The sequence below is a fragment of the Tripterygium wilfordii genome, chromosome 5, assembly GCF_013401445.1.
Source record: "Tripterygium wilfordii isolate XIE 37 chromosome 5, ASM1340144v1, whole genome shotgun sequence".
NCBI lineage: Eukaryota > Viridiplantae > Streptophyta > Magnoliopsida > Celastrales > Celastraceae > Tripterygium > Tripterygium wilfordii.
The window spans coordinates 11555459-11575553 of NC_052236.1; the positions used below are offsets into that span (position 1 = coordinate 11555459).

Here is a 20095-nt window from a genome sequence, read left to right on the forward strand (position 1 = left end):
GGCAAGAACTGTTGGACTGGGTTAGCTATAACTTGTTACACCAAACTATGCCAATATTTTCCTCGACATCCCGCACAAATGATCAATAGAACTGAAAATGATAGCATGGACGGAACAATTGCCAGATTAGCATGAGGTCGGTAGAAGATAAATACAGTCATTTTGTCGTTTTTATTGGAGTTTATATAAATACCTCTATTTTTAATCTCAAACCAAACCGTATTTGAAATTGAAGTTGATCAAACAGTCTTAATTCTTAAACCCTAAATCTCAAACACTAAAAATTAACTGGAAACAATATTCTTGTGGCCACGCGTTGGACTTTCGTGCATCTTACTCTATTGTCATGTGAGAACTTCTTGGTTTAGGTCCGAATTTAGAATCATATCGAATGTTCAAAGAGTAAACTTGTATATTGTCGTTCTTCGTTGAACACTAAGTTAATATCATCCAACAAAGTATTTGCATATATGTTACATCGCATTTTTTCAATATGTTACAACTGCTCTATAGCTTATCATTGCCCAATCATATCCATTAATATAGACCTTATTTAATGTCATATAACTAGATCACCAAATTACATACACAAAATTCATATGTAACATTGTCTTTTTCATGTTTAGACAGAATATTATTTTGGGGAAAACGGAAAAGAATACATATATTTAATCTAAAAAGTGTATTACAACTCAACGGCTTTAGGTCTCCTATAGAGAATCATGTACACTTTTGAGTTTATAAGAAGTTTCATCATTAACTAATCTACAAAAGACGATAAAGGTTAAAAAAGAGTAAAAAAAAACTATAGAACGGTGTGGTTCAGCATATATATATATATATATATATATATATATATTTGTTTATGATGATCTCAAAACACCCTCCATTGAGATATTGACATGTGGCACGCAATATCGAACTAACTTGCAACTGAAAAGCCACCTCGATCGCCAACCAAGGCAGAGCTTATATGTCCGACAGAGAAAAAGGTATCGAGGAGCTCTCATGAAGCACGATAACCGAGAAGAGAACGTCTCGGCAAAGACCGAGATGACCTTCGGTATAATACCGAGCATTTTACCTCATAAGCCTCGGGTGACTAAACATTCTAAGGGACAAAATCGTGAAAGAATCAAGGGAAGATTCATCGTCCGAAAAATCCTGTTGAAAATTTTCTAAGAAGATCTCATTCGACTCATATGAAAGGGGACCTCCAGCTATAAGTAAATGATTCTAAACCCTTACACTTTTACTTGCTACTTGAGAGAGAACGCTCTAAGCACCGAGCACTCTCCAGTTGATAACATATTGACTTGAGTGTCGGAGAGGATCCCCCAAGCATACCATCAGGGCTCCTTTTAACTCACTTGTTCTATTGTGCAGATATCCTCAATAGAATCGAGAACAATATCTGACGTCAATCCAACCACCTAAAACGTCACCGAAAGCAAAACCAGTATGCATCATGAGTTTATATTTGCAAAATTTTGGCGTTGATATCATGTTGGAAATGCAAATATGTTTCTATACCGTACCAAATGTACAAAAAAAAAAAGCACACCAAATATACAAATAAATAAATATATACAGTCATCATCGTACGTCGGCACGAGGAGTAACTGCTATGGATACTCGATTTTAAATGGTGGAGCCGAGGGTCACCCTCAATGCCCACAAAGACACATCAAGTCAAACGGCTCACGGCCCTAAAACGGTGCGTTGCAAACGTGGGAAACAGACACCCCGACAAGTGACGTCCTATCATCGTTTTCTTCATAATTTATGAGGATAAGTAACAAAATAGTCCCTGTACTTTCACAAAAGGACCAAACAAGCCTCTCTATTTTTTTTTGACCAAATAAGTCCATGTACTTCAAACAATAGTACTCGTTAACCCTTTTGCCTCTCTGTCGTTAAAACTGCTGATTTGAATGTTATTATGTAACGTGGCTTTGTTTTGCATAAAAATGTAAAAAAAAAACTGTAGAATGACATGGCTTAAAAAGAGAATAAAACACAAAGTGGCCTTCTCCAGTTATCCGGCGAACTCCCCAAAAGTATTTTTAGTAACCTAACCAGCTGTGAACTCTCACTGTCTGGATCAATGCTCTCATCCGATATTACTTCGTGTAATAGGCTTCGGAATTTGTACCTCCATGGAAACCTCTTTTCCAATGAAATCCTAGAGTTTTTTGTTTGGAATGAAGGATCCTGTGCGCGTCAATCTTGCTGGTAACAATTTTACGGGTGAGATCTCAATAGGATTTGATAAGTTGTCGAGATTGAAGTTCTATACGACGAGCAAAACCCACAAATCTGAAGATCCAAAAGCGGTAGATCTCTTTACAGAGGATGAGAAACAAGATTCTCAGGCTCTTAATTTCATTCTTCAAAGCCCACCGTTCCTGGGCCTCCCACGCCATCGATTCTCCAAAATCTAAGAAGTGCTATGCGATTTATCTTCAATTGATCCTTATACATTGCTACTTCTCATGTTTCCCTCTTGTCTGGTGATCCTGGGCGGTTTCACAGAATGGATGTGCACTCGCCGAGCTTGATGGTGTCGCCATGGCTGATAGGGTAGGAAGTCTGTGGGGTGAGCTTGGAGGAGTTGAGAAAGGTGTCGTTTGAGGTGTCTAGACACGTGTCATCATTTCATTGACCTATACCAAATGTCTATCACGTGGAATATCAATTAAAAGATAAAAATTATACATCATCAATTAACGGTCACGTCATCTCTGTTATAACAGAAAAATGGTCGAAGTGTTACTTTTGGATGATTGTTTGAAAGATCAGGATTTGTTTGACCCAAAAAAAATAGAGGGGCTCAGTTGATCATTTTTTGAAAGTAGAAAGACGATATCTTTTTCGTTACTTATCCCCAATTTATACTTAGCTCACCTCGTCACAGTTTCACAACTCGCCTTACCTCATGTCACCTCCCAAGCAGTCGAAACACAACACACTCCAAAGTAGACCCGATATTAATATTATATTAGAATGGGGGTTGATAGTATCATGTGTTTGGTGAATCTAAGGTAGCTTTAAGCCTCGAGCGTGGGGTTCGATCCTTAATTGTCAACATTGAAAAGATAGAATAGAAAAAAGGCAAAAAAAAACAGAGCAAGCAGAGGAATTTTTTATCGACTCACTCTTAACCACCAGATTCTGTATATATAGTCAATGGAATCCAGCTTGTCAAAGCCACAACCTAACCTTACCAGCTCCGGCTTCTGAAACTTCTCGATTCTCCCTCTCCTTTGAAGGTACTCTTCTTCTTCTCTGCTTCATTACTCTGCATCCGCGTGTGCTTGTTTGTGTTTGCGTGTATGTTTTGTTTTCGTAGCTGTTTTAGAGCTGAATTGCGTTGAAGATTGCGGAGGAAGTAAGCGAAGAGAGGGAATGGCATTAGATGCTTTAGTGTTGCGGGATTTGAAGATCCAAATGCGTATTCGTGTTGAGAGATTCCTGTATTTTGTTGTCAATGCTTAAACGGCATTCCTAGTTGACTTTTTTCATGAGTTATTGCTGTCTTAATACTCCTCTGATTTTCTTTTATTGCTGTGATTTTTTGAGGTTGGAGTGAAATTTTGTTCTTGCTTAGCTTGTTTTGTATTGATGGTAAATGATTTATGATGTGTTCTTCATTGTATCTTTTCAGCATGCCTGTGTCTAATATATGCAATTAGCTAGTCTGTTTCTTCTGTTTTCTATCATGTTTCTTCTGTGTATATACAAATTCTTGATTGATGAAGTGGCCGCTTCTGGTGTAAGGCTTTGCGGTTAATACAGACGATGCTTTAGAATGTGACCATATTTACTCAAAATTCGTTTTTTCTGCTAATACTAACTAATTTTTGTTCTTATGTTCGTAGATCAAAGGAGAAGGTTTTCACATCTTGAGGGACATCAGCATTTTAATAGTAAGAATTTTCAAGTGATCCCATTTTGTAACCTTTTGGGCATTATGCATGTCTGGTCCCGTGGCCACTGCCAATGATGTGGAACAAGAACTTTCATGCGCCGAAAGAACGAAGTCCCTTGGTGCCATCTCTTTTGAGGACCACAAATCTATATTAACCAATGGTGAATCTATCCATGGTTCTTCTGAAATTTCTGGCTTCAGTGTGGGGGAGCTTTTACTTCCTAATGGGGAATCATATTCTGGGTCATTGCTTGACAACAAGCCTGAGGGTTCAGGGAAGTATGTGTGGTCAGATGGTTGCATATATGAGGGGGAGTGGAGACGGGGGATGAGGCATGGGAATGGAAAACTTCAATGGCATTCTGGATCTTTCTATAAGGGCGAATTTTCAGGTGGTTATATGCATGGTACTGGGACATATATTGGATCCAATAAGTTGACCTATAAAGGAAGATGGAAGTTGAATCTCAAACATGGATTGGGTACTCAAGTATATTCTAATGGAGATATCTTTGAGGGCTCTTGGATGCAGGGAACATCAGAAGGGCCAGGTAAGTATACCTGGGCAAATGGAAATGTATATTTGGGAAACATGAAAGGAGGGAAAATGTCAGGGAAAGGGACTCTTACTTGGACAAATGGGGACTTATTTGAAGGGAACTGGTTAAATGGCATGATGCATGGGTTTGGAGTATACACATGGAGCGATGGTGGTTGCTATGTTGGGACTTGGACACGAGGTCTGAAAGATGGAAAAGGATCATTCTACCCAATAGGTAAGCGGTTTCCGGCTGTACAAAAAGTTTACCTCAATGCATTGAGAAAAAGAGGGATACTTCCAGATTTGATAAAGCAGAATCATACACATATCCATCACGCTTCTTCGGTGGATATGGGAAATGTCAAGGTTGGGAACCAGGGATCTCGTCAGAATTCATCTGATAAACTATCCAAGGGAAACTTGTTAACCTTGGAGCAGTCTCGCTACCAAAATGTGTCCCTAGAAAGGCGCTGGAGTCTTGAGGTAGCTATTGAAAAAGTAATTGGAAATGACTCCTCATTAGGCTTATCTGACTCTACCTTAGATGGTGGAGGCAATGACATTGAAACAAACACCCCACCAATACTTGAACGAGAATATATGCAAGGTGTTTTGATTAGTGAAATTGTACTAGATAATAAATTCTCCTCATCTTCAAGAAGAGCGAGACGCCGACAAAAGAGACTTGCAAAAGAGGTTAAGAGACCTGGTGAAGCAATTATTAAGGGGCATAGGAGTTATGATCTCATGCTCAGTTTGCAGCTCGGAATCAGGTATACTCACATTTTTAATTCGTATTATACATTTATACTCTGTCATTGGGACTTCAAAAAGTTACACCCTTCATACATTTTACGCCTTTTCTGTTTTTTTTTTTTTTTTTATTAATGTTCCATTTTTTTCCTTCGCAAGTTTTTCTTTTCGATGTTCTTCCTTCTAGAGTTTGTCCATTTTGTTTTGAAATGATGAAATCACTGAGAGGTTCATGAGGTACAGCACTCTGTAGCTTTCATACATCAAATATTTTAGCCAGGGGTCTGGGTTGATACTTCAAATTCTTAGTTTCATGAACATGGTTTAGATTGATTTATTCTGTAGGGAAATGACATATATTGTTCATGTCTCATGTCTGCTTTGGAAATGACATATCATGTAAATGTTTTGTTCGTTGATTTGATTAGTATGACATCCTTTGTCAAATGCATGAAAGGGGATGAACTGCTCACTGTACTGGTTGTCATCGTGTTTTCCTTTCTGTCTCTTCGGCAATTGTTGGACGTGCATTATCATTGTTTCAGATATACAGTGGGAAAAATTACACCTGTGCATAGACGAGAAGTTCGACAATCAGACTTTGGTCCTCGTGCAAGCTTTTGGATGAATTTTCCAAAAGAGGGATCTCAATTGACACCACCTCATCAATCGGAGGATTTCAAGTGGAAAGATTATTGCCCAATGGTCTTCAGGTTTGGTTGCCTTTCACTTTGTCATAATGTTTAGATTTTTCATTGAGCACCACTCATAAGATGCACTAACTGTGATTGCCATAAACTTCAAGTTACCCTCTGTGATTCCAATAGTAAGTTTAATCTGTAGACATGGCAGTCAATTTCTCAGAGGATTTTAGTTTTCAAGACCTATATTCCTTCATCATTTATAAACATAAAAACAGCCACGCTTAACAGACCTTGAGTTCAATGCAGTGTTTTGAGTTAATTTTCTACCAAATTGTCTGTTCTCTTTCATTTTTGAAAGATGAATGCTCTTTGATTTTTTGAAAGATAAGTGGTGTTCATACCTGAATAAGTATCCAAGTCAAATAAACAGTAAATAAAAAGTACTACAGTCCTAGTAATTTTTGGATTTGTCCCACTCATAATCTGCAACTATATGAATGCAACATAAATATCTTCTATGTCTCTATGTTTCTTGAGCTGGAATGTTTTGTTCTAGTTATATTGCCATCCCCGGCATGCTTAGATCCCTGATGCTATGTAGGTTATCATACCTCCTTCTTGATGGTCTAAAACTTGAAATTAATCAGTTCTTTGAGTTCTAAGTTCTGATTTCTAATCTGCATATGCATTCAGAGGCTTCAGCTACCATTTACTTAACCTTTTGGTTTATGTTCCTTCTTAATAATCATTATAGGAATTTGAGGGAGATGTTTAAGATTGATGCTGCAGACTACATGATGTCCATTTGTGGAAATGATGCTCTTAGGGAACTTTCTTCCCCTGGGAAAAGTGGTAGTATCTTTTTCCTGTCTCAAGATGATCGTTTCATGATTAAGACACTCCGAAAATCTGAAGTAAAGGTTCGTCATCTCTATGTGCACCTTAGAGTTGCTAGGTGATTGATATGATATACAACTTCCTTTAAACCGAAGCCTTGTGTTTTCTTCTTTGAAATTTAATTAACCATCTCAATTTTGCAATAAATAATTGCTCCCTCAACCCTGTCCCTAAAGCTTCAGAACATTATTCAATTTTCTTCAATTTTCTTAATTTCCTGCTGATTAACTGGCTTGGCGTACGACTAATACTGTTTGGGTATTTGTGTGTACATGATATACGAATTAATCGTGATTCAAATTAAAGGATTTCATTCTCACCCGAAAGCTTATTGTTACATTATTTTTCTGGAGGTGTATCTTTTATGATGGGTCCTTAATCATTGCACGTTCAATTAAATTCATTTCTAATGTTCAACTCTTTTTTAATCTCTTTTTCTGTTTTTAAGGATTATTTTAAAATAAGTTCTCCTGAACCAAGTTCCTCTCTGCAGGTTCTTCAGAAAATGCTTCCGGACTATCATCATCATGTGAGGATGTATGAGAACACACTGATCACAAAGTTCTTCGGTCTTCACAGGATCAAACCTTCAAGTGGTCAAAAGGTAATAAACACTGTGGATTCCCGCTTTGGATTGGGGTACGTCATCCCCTTCTTTCCACATTTTTGATGTATAAAATAATTTTAAAAAATCTCAAAAAATAATGCATAGAAAGTATGTAACATTTTGACCGTTGGATCATGTATGAAACTATTGGATCTTTAAAAAAAAAAGAAGAAGATAACATATTATGCACTTTTGCAATTTCAAAGAAGCTGATATTTGAAAACAAATGGCTTCTTTGCAGTTTCGATTTGTAGTTATGGGAAATATGTTCTGCACAGAATTAAGGATACATCGAAGGTTTGATTTAAAGGGTTCATCACTAGGGCGTTCTACGGAGAAGATTGAAATTGATGAGAGCACCACACTTAAAGATTTGGATCTCAACTATTCCTTCTATTTGGAACCTTCCTGGCGGAATGCTTTGTTAAAGTAAGCGATAAATCTGAATCTTTATACACTTCTGTTTCTGACTTTTAGAATTTATTGAATAAATGGTTGAATACTTTACTGTTGTGAACTTAGTGGTTGTACATGCAATGAAAATTATGAGTGAAGTTTAAGTGCGTATTTGTAAGTAAGTATGGAAATCTAGTTTTTGTCCACAAAAGATCATTGATTTTATAATATTTTTGAATGCCTAAGTTCTCATGAAGTTAATTTTTCAAGGACATATGTGACTAGCTGTCCAAGTCTTAAAGATGCTAATTTTCGTTACAAATCTTAGTTCTTCTTACACCTGCCTTGGATAAATATTTGGTGTGTATATCTTCACTCTGTGTCATGCTTTTTCTCCTCCCTTGTATACAGGCAGATTGAGATTGACAGTAAATTTTTGGAAGCACAGCACATTATGGATTACAGCCTTCTGTTAGGTGTACATTATCGAGCACCCCAACCCCTCCAGTCTCTCACGTCCTACAATCGGAGTAGAGTTGGAGATGGACTGGGAGTTTTAGCCGAGGAAGGTGGTGCTTCTCATATGTTATTCACTTATCTGCTGGTGTGGGCTTGCTTTATGATCTGTTTTCAAAACTATTCTTCTGTATCCCTTTCCCCCCTCCTTAATGATAAAAGAAAAAAAGGAAACTAAAATATTAACATGATTGTACAATACAAAGAAAAGGAAGCAAGTAATGTACCTACTTAGGTCTCTCTTCAGTCTTCATCAAGTTAACAGGTTGAGACTTAACAGCTCTGATTATACAGGTCCGGCTGGATTCACTGACAAGTTTGTAAAGGATTCATTTGAAAAACTGGCTTGCTTCAAATGAGTGTTGACATCGACACCGGATATGACCTTTGTCCCTTTGTTTTATTTGTTCTTATTTAAATTGCATTCCTTGCGGGGATGAGTGACATATTTGCTTATTCATTTTAACACAACCCAGAATGTAAGATTTGGTCTCTAGTCCTATACCGATCTTGCTCGAATGTTCTCACCTCCCTAAAATTTGCATAGTTGAATAGTGATTTAGGATGGTTGGCTGACTTCTGGAATATGCTGGTAATGTTTGAATTACAGATACAATAGAGGATGAAATCTTTAACTACCCTCAAGGCCTTGTCTTGGTCCCTCGTGGAACAGATGACGATAGTGTTGTTGTGGGCTCTCACATCAGGGGTAGCCGTTTGCGAGCATCATCTGCTGGTGATGAGGAGGTGGATCTCCTTCTTCCAGGCACGGCAAGGTACAATATGTTTTATGATACATGAGAATTCCCTATTAGATATCATAGTAACTGTATTAAAATAATGCAAGCCTAGTGCCTTCACTGAAAGCCACCCTAGAAAAGCCGACTCCACACGTACTGGAACTTCATATATAATACATATCAAGTGGGAAAACAACATCTAAGCGGATTTAGGGGTAGGCATCTGATTATAACCATATGTAGACACAGCTAATGGTAGCGACATTGCATATTTTGAAGTTCTCTATGGTACTTCCAGCATTTTAAGCCCCTTTTTTGGCTGGTACATTTTTGTAAGCAGATTTCAAATCCAGCTTGGTGTGAACATGCCAGCAAGAGCAGAGCAGATCCCAGGGAACGAGGCGAAGCAGACATTTCATGAAGTATATGATGTCGTTTTATACCTCGGTATCATTGACATATTGCAAGAGTATAACATGAGTAAGAAGATTGAGCATGCATACAAATCTATGCAGTTTGATTCCCTGTCCATCTCGGCCGTCGATCCGACATTTTACTCCCAACGGTTCTTGGAATTCATTCAGAAGGTGTTCCCTCCAAATGCTGTTTGAACTTAAAAAAATAAGTCGCTATGAATCTACATCTGGTGAGATTTCCCTTTTGACACAGATATGTGATTGCTGTATGCTTCAGAACTCTCCAATGGCTCGAAGTCATAAATGCTTATTGTAGAAAGAACATTTCAGGAGTTCATATGGTGTTGTAAAGGCTGTAGCAGAATTTTGCCCATTGATCCATTAGGGTCAATGAATCAAATCGTATGGACTTGGATGATTTTAGTTTGATTCCACTAAGAGCAATACTCTTGTGGTCACGTACTGGATTTTGATCCAATTTACCATTTTAGATTTTTGTCAAGCGGGAAACTTATGTGTACGCGGCGCGCGCCTAAAACTTGAGTTTAGACCTATATGAGATGTCCAAAAGGTAAACTTGTACAATATCGTTTTTAGTTTTTTTTTTTTTTTAAAAAAAACTTATAGATAGCTGTGCGGGCCTCAGATATGAGTTTAGACTCATATCAGATGTCAAAAGGATAAATTTGTACAATATCGTTCTCTATCAAACAGAATTTATCGATGGTTAGGCCTACTTGAGTGATTAATTATGTTTGAATATTATTAATTAATATCCACATGGTCGTGTATTTTATTTTCCCAACTAGCTCCCATCATGATTCATGCATTATTGTTTAGGCCATAGCCAAATTCCAAACCACTAAGAGCATCTAAGAGTCCCTTTGTTAGAGGCATAAGACAATAGAGAAATTTGAGTGGGTTTAAGATAACAAAGCCAGCTCCCAAATGTCAACTGCCCCATCTATGGCTTACATAATTATCGCAACTAATTAATTATTGCGACTTTGTTTCAAGTCTTCTCCCTAGAGGGATTGTCGTTGCTTAATAAACAAGCTGATAGAGTGAGAGAATTAGAGAGGAACAAGAGTACAAGACAAATCAAGGAAAAAAAAGAGTGGTGGGTAGCGGTACCATGAACCTCAACCAAGATGACATTACATATATATGACCTTATGACAACACATTAATATTGATTCATTACTTCATTAATCTAATTAACACACTAGAAATATATATATATATATATATATAGTACTTCTCTCCTATGAACTTTGTTTATGGATCCTTACTTCAACGATAGATGCGGCATGTTAGAATTCAAAAATGCCTCCACTTTTGCTGTGATTTATTACACTCACATGATTGTGGACGTCCGTATACGAACGTTTGCATGTGAGAATGTTACTATATATAGAGAGTCTCACAAGCAGATTTCACCGTTTCGCACAAATCAATGGCAATATAGAAATCAAGAACTAGATCCCACTGTGAGACTCCTTGTGTTTCAGGAGTTGGAAGCGGACGTCTGCATGTGAGAACTGTGGTGTGTATATATATAGTTACTGTAATGAGCTAGCTATAGCTTTTAGGGTTGCAAACCTCAAATCACACTTTTTTTAATATGGTATTACATGAATTGTAAGGAAGTTTGGTTGTGATAGTTAGCTGTCTTTGATTAGACGAACCCTTCCTAGCTAATTATTAAATTTGTGATAAATTAAGATTAAATAAACTGCCCATTTTTATGGAAGTATGCAAGATTGTTTGTAATTCTTAAGTAAATGTAAACAACACTCTTACGGACTCCAATATTTTTTATCCCAGTTATCCCAAATGGTGAGATGTCACAAGATTACATATGAATCATATGGCGTATGTGGAACCCGTGATTTCACATAGATAAATGGTGGATCCATAAATGAAGGGGCAGTTAGCAATGGCTTTGCTTGCTTGCCATCCGTTTATGTGTGTGTTGTCAAAGTAGTGAAACGGATTGTGTGCACTATATATAGCTAGCTTCCTTGCAAATGAAACAAAGAAAGAACCCTAATCCACCCAACTTTAATTTGGCTTGCGGTATTGGTGGTGGTGACAGCCTCACGCCAAGTAATTAGCTCTTGCCTTAGCTTTGCTCTTTCAATTTCCTCTCATGCTTCTCTCCCTCAATAATGTATAATAAACCCAATTTTAAATTTTTTTTTTAAAATACCGTTGAGAAATATGTTTCTTATTGGAGTCGATCATTGATATTAAACAAATAAATAATATGAAAACTTCACAATTAGTTTTAAAGAAAGAATAAAAATTCACAATTAGTGTAAATTGTATGATCAGTTTCAGTAATGACAATCAACCAAAGGAGATGCAGAGAACACAATAACTTGTTCTTTCGATCCGAACCGGAAATCGACCTCTCTGCGATCACGATCACGATCACGATCAACGTCTTCCGCCGTGGCAGGAAGATTAAGATCCAAATGAAGATTAGTATTATTATATCTTGGTTTCTTTGGTTCTTGATGAGACTCCTCGTGACTTCCTGAATCCAAACTCAATGTGGTAGACGGCCCAGAACCACCACCACCACCACCACCACTAACAATCGTCCTGTGCCGCCTCATGTGACCACCTAACGCCTGTCCAGACGAAAACTCTGCACCACACACTGAACATTCATGAACCTTATAATTACCAGACTTGGATTTTTGAATCGAAAGATTCGTGCTCGTCCCGTTAAATGAATTTTCCCTGCACACTTTCTTGTCTTCAATGTTAACCACCGCCTTAGGTTTCTTGTGACTAGCTCTGTGTCCTCCGAGCGCTTGAAACGAAGAAAAGTACCGATCACAAGTCTTGCACTGATAAGCGTCGGAACCGAAACCGAGTTGGGCAGTTTCGGGTGATGATTTAGGGTTATGATGATGAGCATGAGATCCTTGTGCCAGAAGAATCAAGCAATTGGCCATATCTTCTTCTTCCTCTGTGTTAATATTGTCCGTGAATCCGGAACTTGATGAGCTAGAGGTGATTGCCAATGGGAGCGGACACAGTAATCGTTGACGCTTAGTACGCTTGCCTCTAATGATCTGATTGAATTCCTGATCTTGAGCTGCCATCGGCATTTCCATCGAAAAATCAAAGCTCTAGTTGAAGATCGATGATTGTGAAGGATGGTGAGGAGGAGTAGGTTTGGTTAATATATAGAAGTGTGTGGGGAGAGTCAAGAAACAACAGTAACCGTGAATTTGCTATGCCAGACTTGCTTTTCCTATATTGGTAGTTACATATATACATACATATATATACACACACATATGTATATGTTAGAACAGTGAGATTCGGTTGGCTTTGAAGCAAACCCATTACTTTTTCTCTACGATTCCTTTATTATGGTATGATTGGTTTGCAAGCCTGGAACCACAGAGTTTGCGCCCTCTCAATTCTTTCTTTTCAATAAACGGGGAATCACCCAGTCCAATATACTGGAACCTCGTCGGAAAAGCCTGCGTCACATTGGTGACAAATAAGACTGGGCCAAAATTCATGGGAGTATGGGTCAGAAAGTGAGATAAATCTAAGGAATCATGATTTCACAAAGAAATATCACAACTAGTTGGTTCGAACTCCCAACCTTAGGTACCGTACGCCCTAAGTCCGAAGAGATAACTAATTAAGCTATTTGTTATCCAATATGTTTTTTAAGTGTGAGACCCACACTGTTTTTAATTCTGAAAAACAAATTAGACGATCTCTCACTCTGGTGACTGTAGTTTCCACTACAAGCACCCCATCTGCAACTCAACCCATCTCTTTTTTTCCCCTTTTTTTTCCTTAAATAATTAAGCATGGTTTTTATTTATTTAGGCAAGGTTTTTTTGTTATGTTTAATATTGACGTGGATGTTGATTGTTCTAGGAAGGGAGATTAGAATATGGATTGGGATTAAGGTGTGGCAAGTAATTATAGACTTAATTTGATTAATACTTGCAGAGAGTTGACCCACCCACTACATTACACACACACTAATCACTCCTTCATGGAAACCAAGTGACCGACACCAAAGTGTGTGTGTGTACTTACCCCAAGTGTAGGGTATCGTCAAGTAATAAACCGGTGAGTCCGGTATCGATCCACGAGGAAGCAATGCAAATTGGAAGTGAATGATATGCAAATGACTAGCTAACACTAATAAACACAATGAATATCAAATAAAAGCAAGTAAAAGAAATGGGTCGAATGACTCGGTAGCATGAGCGATTTTGTAATCAAAGTAAGCACAAAGTGGATTTAAAACAATTAATTAAAAACCTAGTCTCTAGTCCGTCCCGGTGGCTACTCGGTTCTCATACTCAAGGTATCATTGCAAACACACACAACCATACACAATGCATTGTGTGATACTATCAATCATGTATATGCAAAGAGAATTGGGATATAAGACTTCAATTCATACATGTAGGCCATCGGGTCTCTTAATCTACGATGAACGCAAATGGATAATCACCTAATATTATGGATTAATGTTCCCCCTTGGGGCTCGGCTTGGCTAACACCCTAGTTTCACACTCAAAGATCAATTAACCATAACTCTCCCATGCACATTCCTAAATTAACCCAAAACCCCATCATCAATACACATAATTAATAGCTATGCAATGAAAAACTCAATTAATTAAGGAAATCATGCAATGGGTTTAACAATTCTCAATCGAACACATTAGATGCAATCCCTAGACTAGACAATCCAAGAATACAATCAAATATGTCATTCCCATAGATCCAATCACACAACTATCACGAAATTAAAAGAGAGAAATCGAAGCTACGATTCTTTGAGCATACCTTGAGTAATCGAAACCTTGCACCCACCGTTCGGGATTAGAAACTAGAGAAGAGAACTACCCACTCATGATTATTGCAATAAACATCCAATCTATTGTCATCTAAATCAGAGTTTATACAAAATCAAGAGAAAGCACCAAAAACAACAAAGAAAACTTAGAGAGAGAAACTAGATCTACACTACTCCTATGGTGGCTTCCCCTTGGAGAAGTCAATGAATAAATAGGAAGCCAACCAAATCTTAGGGTTTTCTTCTCTTTTTACAATAGAAAATACCTAACTACCCTTATAAAATCGTTTCCCATTGGTTACATACATGATTTACCCCAAATGCCCTTGAAATTTCGGTGCAGAAAATTGCAGATTCGCCGTAGGTGTCCGGACGGGTGTCCGGACACTTCATGCGTCCATCAACTTTGAAGCCTCTGCCTCAATTTGTGAAGAAAGCGTCCGGACGGGTGTCCGGACAGGTGTCCGGACAGGCGTCCGGACACCTTGGGAAGTGTCCCGACACCTCACAGCAAAAAGTGCCCAAAAAGTGCTCCAACTTGCCCGAACAAGGTCCGATTCCTACAAAACCAAGGGGAAACATTTGTAAGTGTAAAATTAAGCTAAAATGCAATCAAATACATTAACTAAGTGCTAGAACATCCTAATTAAAGGACATTAGAACCTCAAAATAGAGGTCCAATCACACCCCCCAACTTAGACGTTGCTAGTCCCTAGCAATGAAACCACTACCTAAAACTAAAATCTACTAAATAAAATCCTAACTCACTGACGTAGGCATCACGGTTGCATTTAGCGCATGCAACAAGCCTTTAAACCCCTAGGTCACCCCAGTGGACGAGTTGTAGTCTCGTGAGGGCTTATCAGAGCGATACCCACAAACACTTGCCAAGGGATCCACTATTACTTTGAAAGTACCATAATGATTCTTAAATTCTCGCATGCAAGAAATAGAGCTAATCCCCTAATTCCCCTGCTTGGTCAAAAACATGCAAAATCTTTGGACAACCAATCTCAATCTCCTCAAAGATGACTAAGAACATTTTATATTATGTAAAATATATGTGCAATCACGCAAGGCAACTCAACACATTTGCACAAGTAAAACCTTGTTATGGAACCTTTTGGTGTTCATAAATCCCCAATCCCGAATGTACACAAAGACATAAAAGCATTGTGCTAAGTGAATGACTTACACAATTGAATTAAATGTATGTGCTTATAAAAGATAATTTGGATGGGCATAGCTTTGAGAAAGAAATCACCTACAAGAGCAATTAATGCATTCACCAACTCACTTGCTTACCTCGGATCAAATTCATCAAAAGGTTAAATGAGTTGTAATGTGGTCATGGGACAAGGTAGGAAGAATTTGGATCTAGGTAACAAGTTGCAAGGTTAAGTTCAAACATGTGAGCTAAACTCTCATTTTTGTCACCCCTTCCATTGTACCACAATTTCAAACACTTCTCATCTTTTACACACAAAGGATTAACTTTATTGCATACACCTTCTTTTTCTTTTTTTTCTTTTTTTTCTTTTCTTTTTTTTTTTTGAATATAACATCATTTATACAACAACCCTCATAATTTTTTTTCTCATAATAAGGAGGGATAATATCACTACTGATTTATTTTTCAAGCTCCTACTCAACCTTGCAACCAAATGTGGGAAATATTTAAGGAAGTGGTTCACACAAGGCTTGTAAGTGAACTAAAAAGGCTTAAAGAAATTTAGGCTTATAATCACTCACAAATGAATAGGCTAGGCTCAAATCTCTCAACCTAATGAATCATTCAATCCTAAGTTCACAGGCAAGCGGCAAAATACAAAAATCACACTTCTCAGCAATCAAATGTAATGGATGCAAAGCTACTGAAGAACACGCTCATAAGATGTCAAATGAATATCAATGAAAAACATCACCCGAAACCCAATGTGTATCAACGAAGAATGGCTCAAAGGAATGAGAAGGGTAAAAAGGTAATTTTTCAGACAAAAGGATCCAAAAACGCAGTCCTACAAATGCTTCAATGCCAAGATGTCTGCTTAACTACACAAGTTTATATCCAACTAGGTCCCAATCATCCCAAGAAAGATTGATTACAATTATTCCACTCAATTGCATGTATCAACTTTACAAAAGAAATCAAGAAACCTACTCTACACTTGCACGTTTGAACAAGAATAAGAAATTAACATTCAAATTGGTAGTGAATTCCAAAGGCCTCTACCCTTCCCCTCCTAAAGTCCATCTAGCATGTATGAACAACAAAGCGCAACACAATAAGATAAAGGGTAGGAAGTCATACCATACTCTTCAAAAGTGGTTGGAATCATGAGAAACGAAGCATGTCCTGAAAAAGTTAATACCAACCACACTATCCAAGCATGACACAACAAGACTTTTTTTTTTTTTTTTTTTTTTTCAAATTTTTGATATTCACCAAAGCACACCAAAATAAAGCAAGTTTCACAATGGATTCACAATTCCCTCACCCCCCAACTTAAATGAGACATTGTCCCCAATGTCAAGAATGGAAAACAAGGCAAGAACAAATTGTGAAATGCATTGTGAACATACAAAAACACACCAAAATTAAAGGGTAAGAAAATCAAAACATAACACACAACCATGTCACAATTCTCACCCCCCAACTTGAATAAGTGCACAAGGAGCAAAAATTGTGAAATGGATTTTGAGTATACGAGACACACAAAAAATAAAAGTGATCTCTAAACCAATCCTAAACATATATGTACAAAAGTGGATCGACCATAACACAAGAGAGGGATGGGATCCTTGAGATCCCAAGAACATCCTCAAAATCACTACTCCCACTTTGAGGAACATGACGAACCACACATGATTCGGTCCCCTTTTCCCCAAACTCACCTAAAAAGAATTGTAATCGTGGTTTGGGATGCCACACTTTTCTAATTTTGGTAAATATTTTATGTGTGACATGATGTTTAGAGGATTCTTTAAATCCACTTGCAAAAGGTAACGTTGTCAATTCTTGAGGATGCACTTGGTATGCACCGACTTTGATTGGGAAAGCCTCTAATGCTCCTAAATGAAGGGGCAAATGTTCTACACTATAAATAGTCAAGAACTTCAAAACTTTTTTCATAATATCTCCCTCAATCAAAAGTCGACTACCTTTCTTAATCAAAACTAGCACACCCTCAAATGAATTCTTTGCAAGTGTCATCTCTAATTTATCCTCAACATGAGAGTGAATATAAAGCTTAGGGATGTACTCAATTGCCCTCCCAAGGTGTAACTCATTCCCTTTTGGTCTCACTTTGTTCTCCTCTTTCTCTTCATTTCTCTTCTCTTCGCTCTTTTCCTCAACCTTTTCAACTTGATAATTGTCCTTGTCTCGACATGATCTATCGCCAACTACAACATTTTTCACCTCACCACCCACTTCTTCCACTAATTTCTCATCCTCACTTACCTTAGGAGTCATGGTATTGTCAATTACTATCCCACTCCTTGAGGTAATGATGGGTTGTTCTTGTTCTTGCACATTCAACCCCGCACTTGAAGTTTCGAATTGAGATTCTAATGTTTGAGTGATCTTTGTCAATTGGCTTCTTAAATCTTCCAATGCTCTATTGGTTTGCTCACGAAATTCAAATCTCCTTTGATTAACCTCCAATTGAGCTTCCATGAATATTTGAAGCGTATCCTCAAGTGATCTCTCTTGGGGTGGGGTGCATGGTTGGTAAGATGGTGGAGCTATACTTTGGTGTGGAGATTGTGCTTGCCTAAAAGGTTGGTACTCATGTGCATGAATGTAGTCAAAAGGAAGAGGTGCATGTAAATTTTGTCCGAAGGGAGCATATTGTGGCACTTGTGGCATTTGATAATACATAGGTGGGTAGACATTTTGTGGGGCAAATTGCGCCGCATTGTCTTGTTGAAGTGGTTGAGGTGCATTTTGCAAAGTATGCTCAACTTGAACATTTTGCAAATTTTGGGCATTACCAATTTGGACATCTTGCCCTTGCACCGGATTCATCAACTCATCAATATTCACATGTTGCAAAAGTCGACGCAATGCATCAAGATTCATCTCACCCCCACGTACACTCCCTGCATCACTCACATTTATATCACCACCTGTCCCATCTCTATTAGACCCATGCCCACTAACATTATCTCTAGGTTGAGACATGATGGCAAGGAACAATAGCAAGTAACACACAAAAATAGCAATCAACCACGTCAAGTAACACAAGATTTTTTTTTTTTTTTTATTTTTTATTATTTATTTTTTTTTTTTTTTGCAGCAACTACACTAAATCAACTACACTAGAAAGCAAGTAAAAGGGAGGAACGAAGTTACCCTTGAAGCGTGACCGTGCTCCTTCCTTATTTGATGGTGTTTAATAGCATAAAGCTAGCGTCTACAAGCCACCCAGCTCCTTCTTTGACACTCGCTTCCCCGGCAACGGCGCCAAAAACTTGACCGACACCAAAGTGTCTGTGTGTACTTACCCCAAGTGTAGGGTATCGTCAAGTAATAAACCGGTGAGTCCGGTATCGATCCACGAGGAAGCAATGCAAATTGGAAGTGAATGATATGCAAATGACTAGCTAACACTAATAAACACAATGAATATCAAATAAAAGCAAGTAAAAGAAATGGGTCGAATGACTCGGTAGCATGAGCGATTTTGTAATCAAAGTAAGCACAAAGTGGATTTAAAACAATTAATTAAAAACCTAGTCTCTAGTCCGTCCCGGTGGCTACTCGGTTCTCATACTCAAGGTATCATTGCAAACACACACAACCATACACAATGCATTGTGTGATACTATCAATCATGTATATGCAAAGAGAATTGGGATATAAGACTTCAATTCATACATGTAGGCCATCGGGTCTCTTAATCTACGATGAACGCAAATGGATAATCACCTAATATTATGGATTAATGTTCCCCCTTGGGGCTCGGCTTGGCTAACACCCTAGTTTCACACTCAAAGATCAATTAACCATAACTCTCCCATGCACATTCCTAAATTAACCCAAAACCCCATCATCAATACACATAATTAATAGCTATGCAATGAAAAACTCAATTAATTAAGGAAATCATGCAATGGGTTTAACAATTCTCAATCGAACACATTAGATGCAATCCCTAGACTAGACAATCCAAGAATACAATCAAATATGTCATTCCCATAGATCCAATCACACAACTATCACGAAATTAAAAGAGAGAAATCGAAGCTACGATTCTTTGAGCATACCTTGAGTAATCGAAACCTTGCACCCACCGTTCGGGATTAGAAACTAGAGAAGAGAACTACCCACTCATGATTATTGCAATAAACATCCAATCTATTGTCATCTAAATCAGAGTTTATACAAAATCAAGAGAAAGCACCAAAAACAACAAAGAAAACTTAGAGAGAGAAACTAGATCTACACTACTCCTATGGTGGCTTCCCCTTGGAGAAGTCAATGAATAAATAGGAAGCCAACCAAATCTTAGGGTTTTCTTCTCTTTTTACAATAGAAAATACCTAACTACCCTTATAAAATCGTTTCCCATTGGTTACATACATGATTTACCCCAAATGCCCTTGAAATTTCGGTGCAGAAAATTGCAGATTCGCCGTAGGTGTCCGGACGGGTGTCCGGACACTTCATGCGTCCATCAACTTTGAAGCCTCTGCCTCAATTTGTGAAGAAAGCGTCCGGACGGGTGTCCGGACAGGTGTCCGGACAGGCGTCCGGACACCTTGGGAAGTGTCCCGACACCTCACAGCAAAAAG

At 38.0% G+C, this 20095-nt stretch overlaps 2 protein-coding genes across 3 annotated transcripts; one reads left to right on the plus strand and one right to left on the minus strand.

Annotated features, from left to right (window-relative positions):
- Positions 1 to 3115: 3115 nt before the first annotated feature.
- Positions 3116 to 9870, plus strand: LOC119998751 (phosphatidylinositol 4-phosphate 5-kinase 9-like). Of its 2 annotated transcripts, XM_038846153.1 has the most exons (9): positions 3116 to 3272; positions 3882 to 5245; positions 5771 to 5938; positions 6624 to 6789; positions 7260 to 7370; positions 7615 to 7802; positions 8181 to 8338; positions 8896 to 9061; positions 9366 to 9870. In XM_038846153.1, exons 2-9 carry the CDS (start codon positions 3978 to 3980, stop codon positions 9634 to 9636), a joined length of 2496 nt encoding a protein of 831 aa, XP_038702081.1. In that variant the 5' UTR covers positions 3116 to 3272; positions 3882 to 3977; the 3' UTR covers positions 9637 to 9870. The 2 variants fall into 2 exon arrangements, with proteins under 2 accessions (XP_038702081.1, XP_038702082.1); XM_038846154.1 differs by lacking the exon at positions 9366 to 9870 and having other exon boundaries at positions 8181 to 8373; positions 8896 to 9038.
- A 1804-nt stretch (positions 9871 to 11674) lies between these two features.
- LOC119998752 (zinc finger protein ZAT5-like) lies at positions 11675 to 12695 on the minus strand. The gene has a single exon (XM_038846155.1). It carries the CDS (start codon positions 12570 to 12572, stop codon positions 11781 to 11783), a length of 792 nt encoding a protein of 263 aa, XP_038702083.1. The 5' UTR covers positions 12573 to 12695; the 3' UTR covers positions 11675 to 11780.
- Positions 12696 to 20095: the final 7400 nt, after the last annotated feature.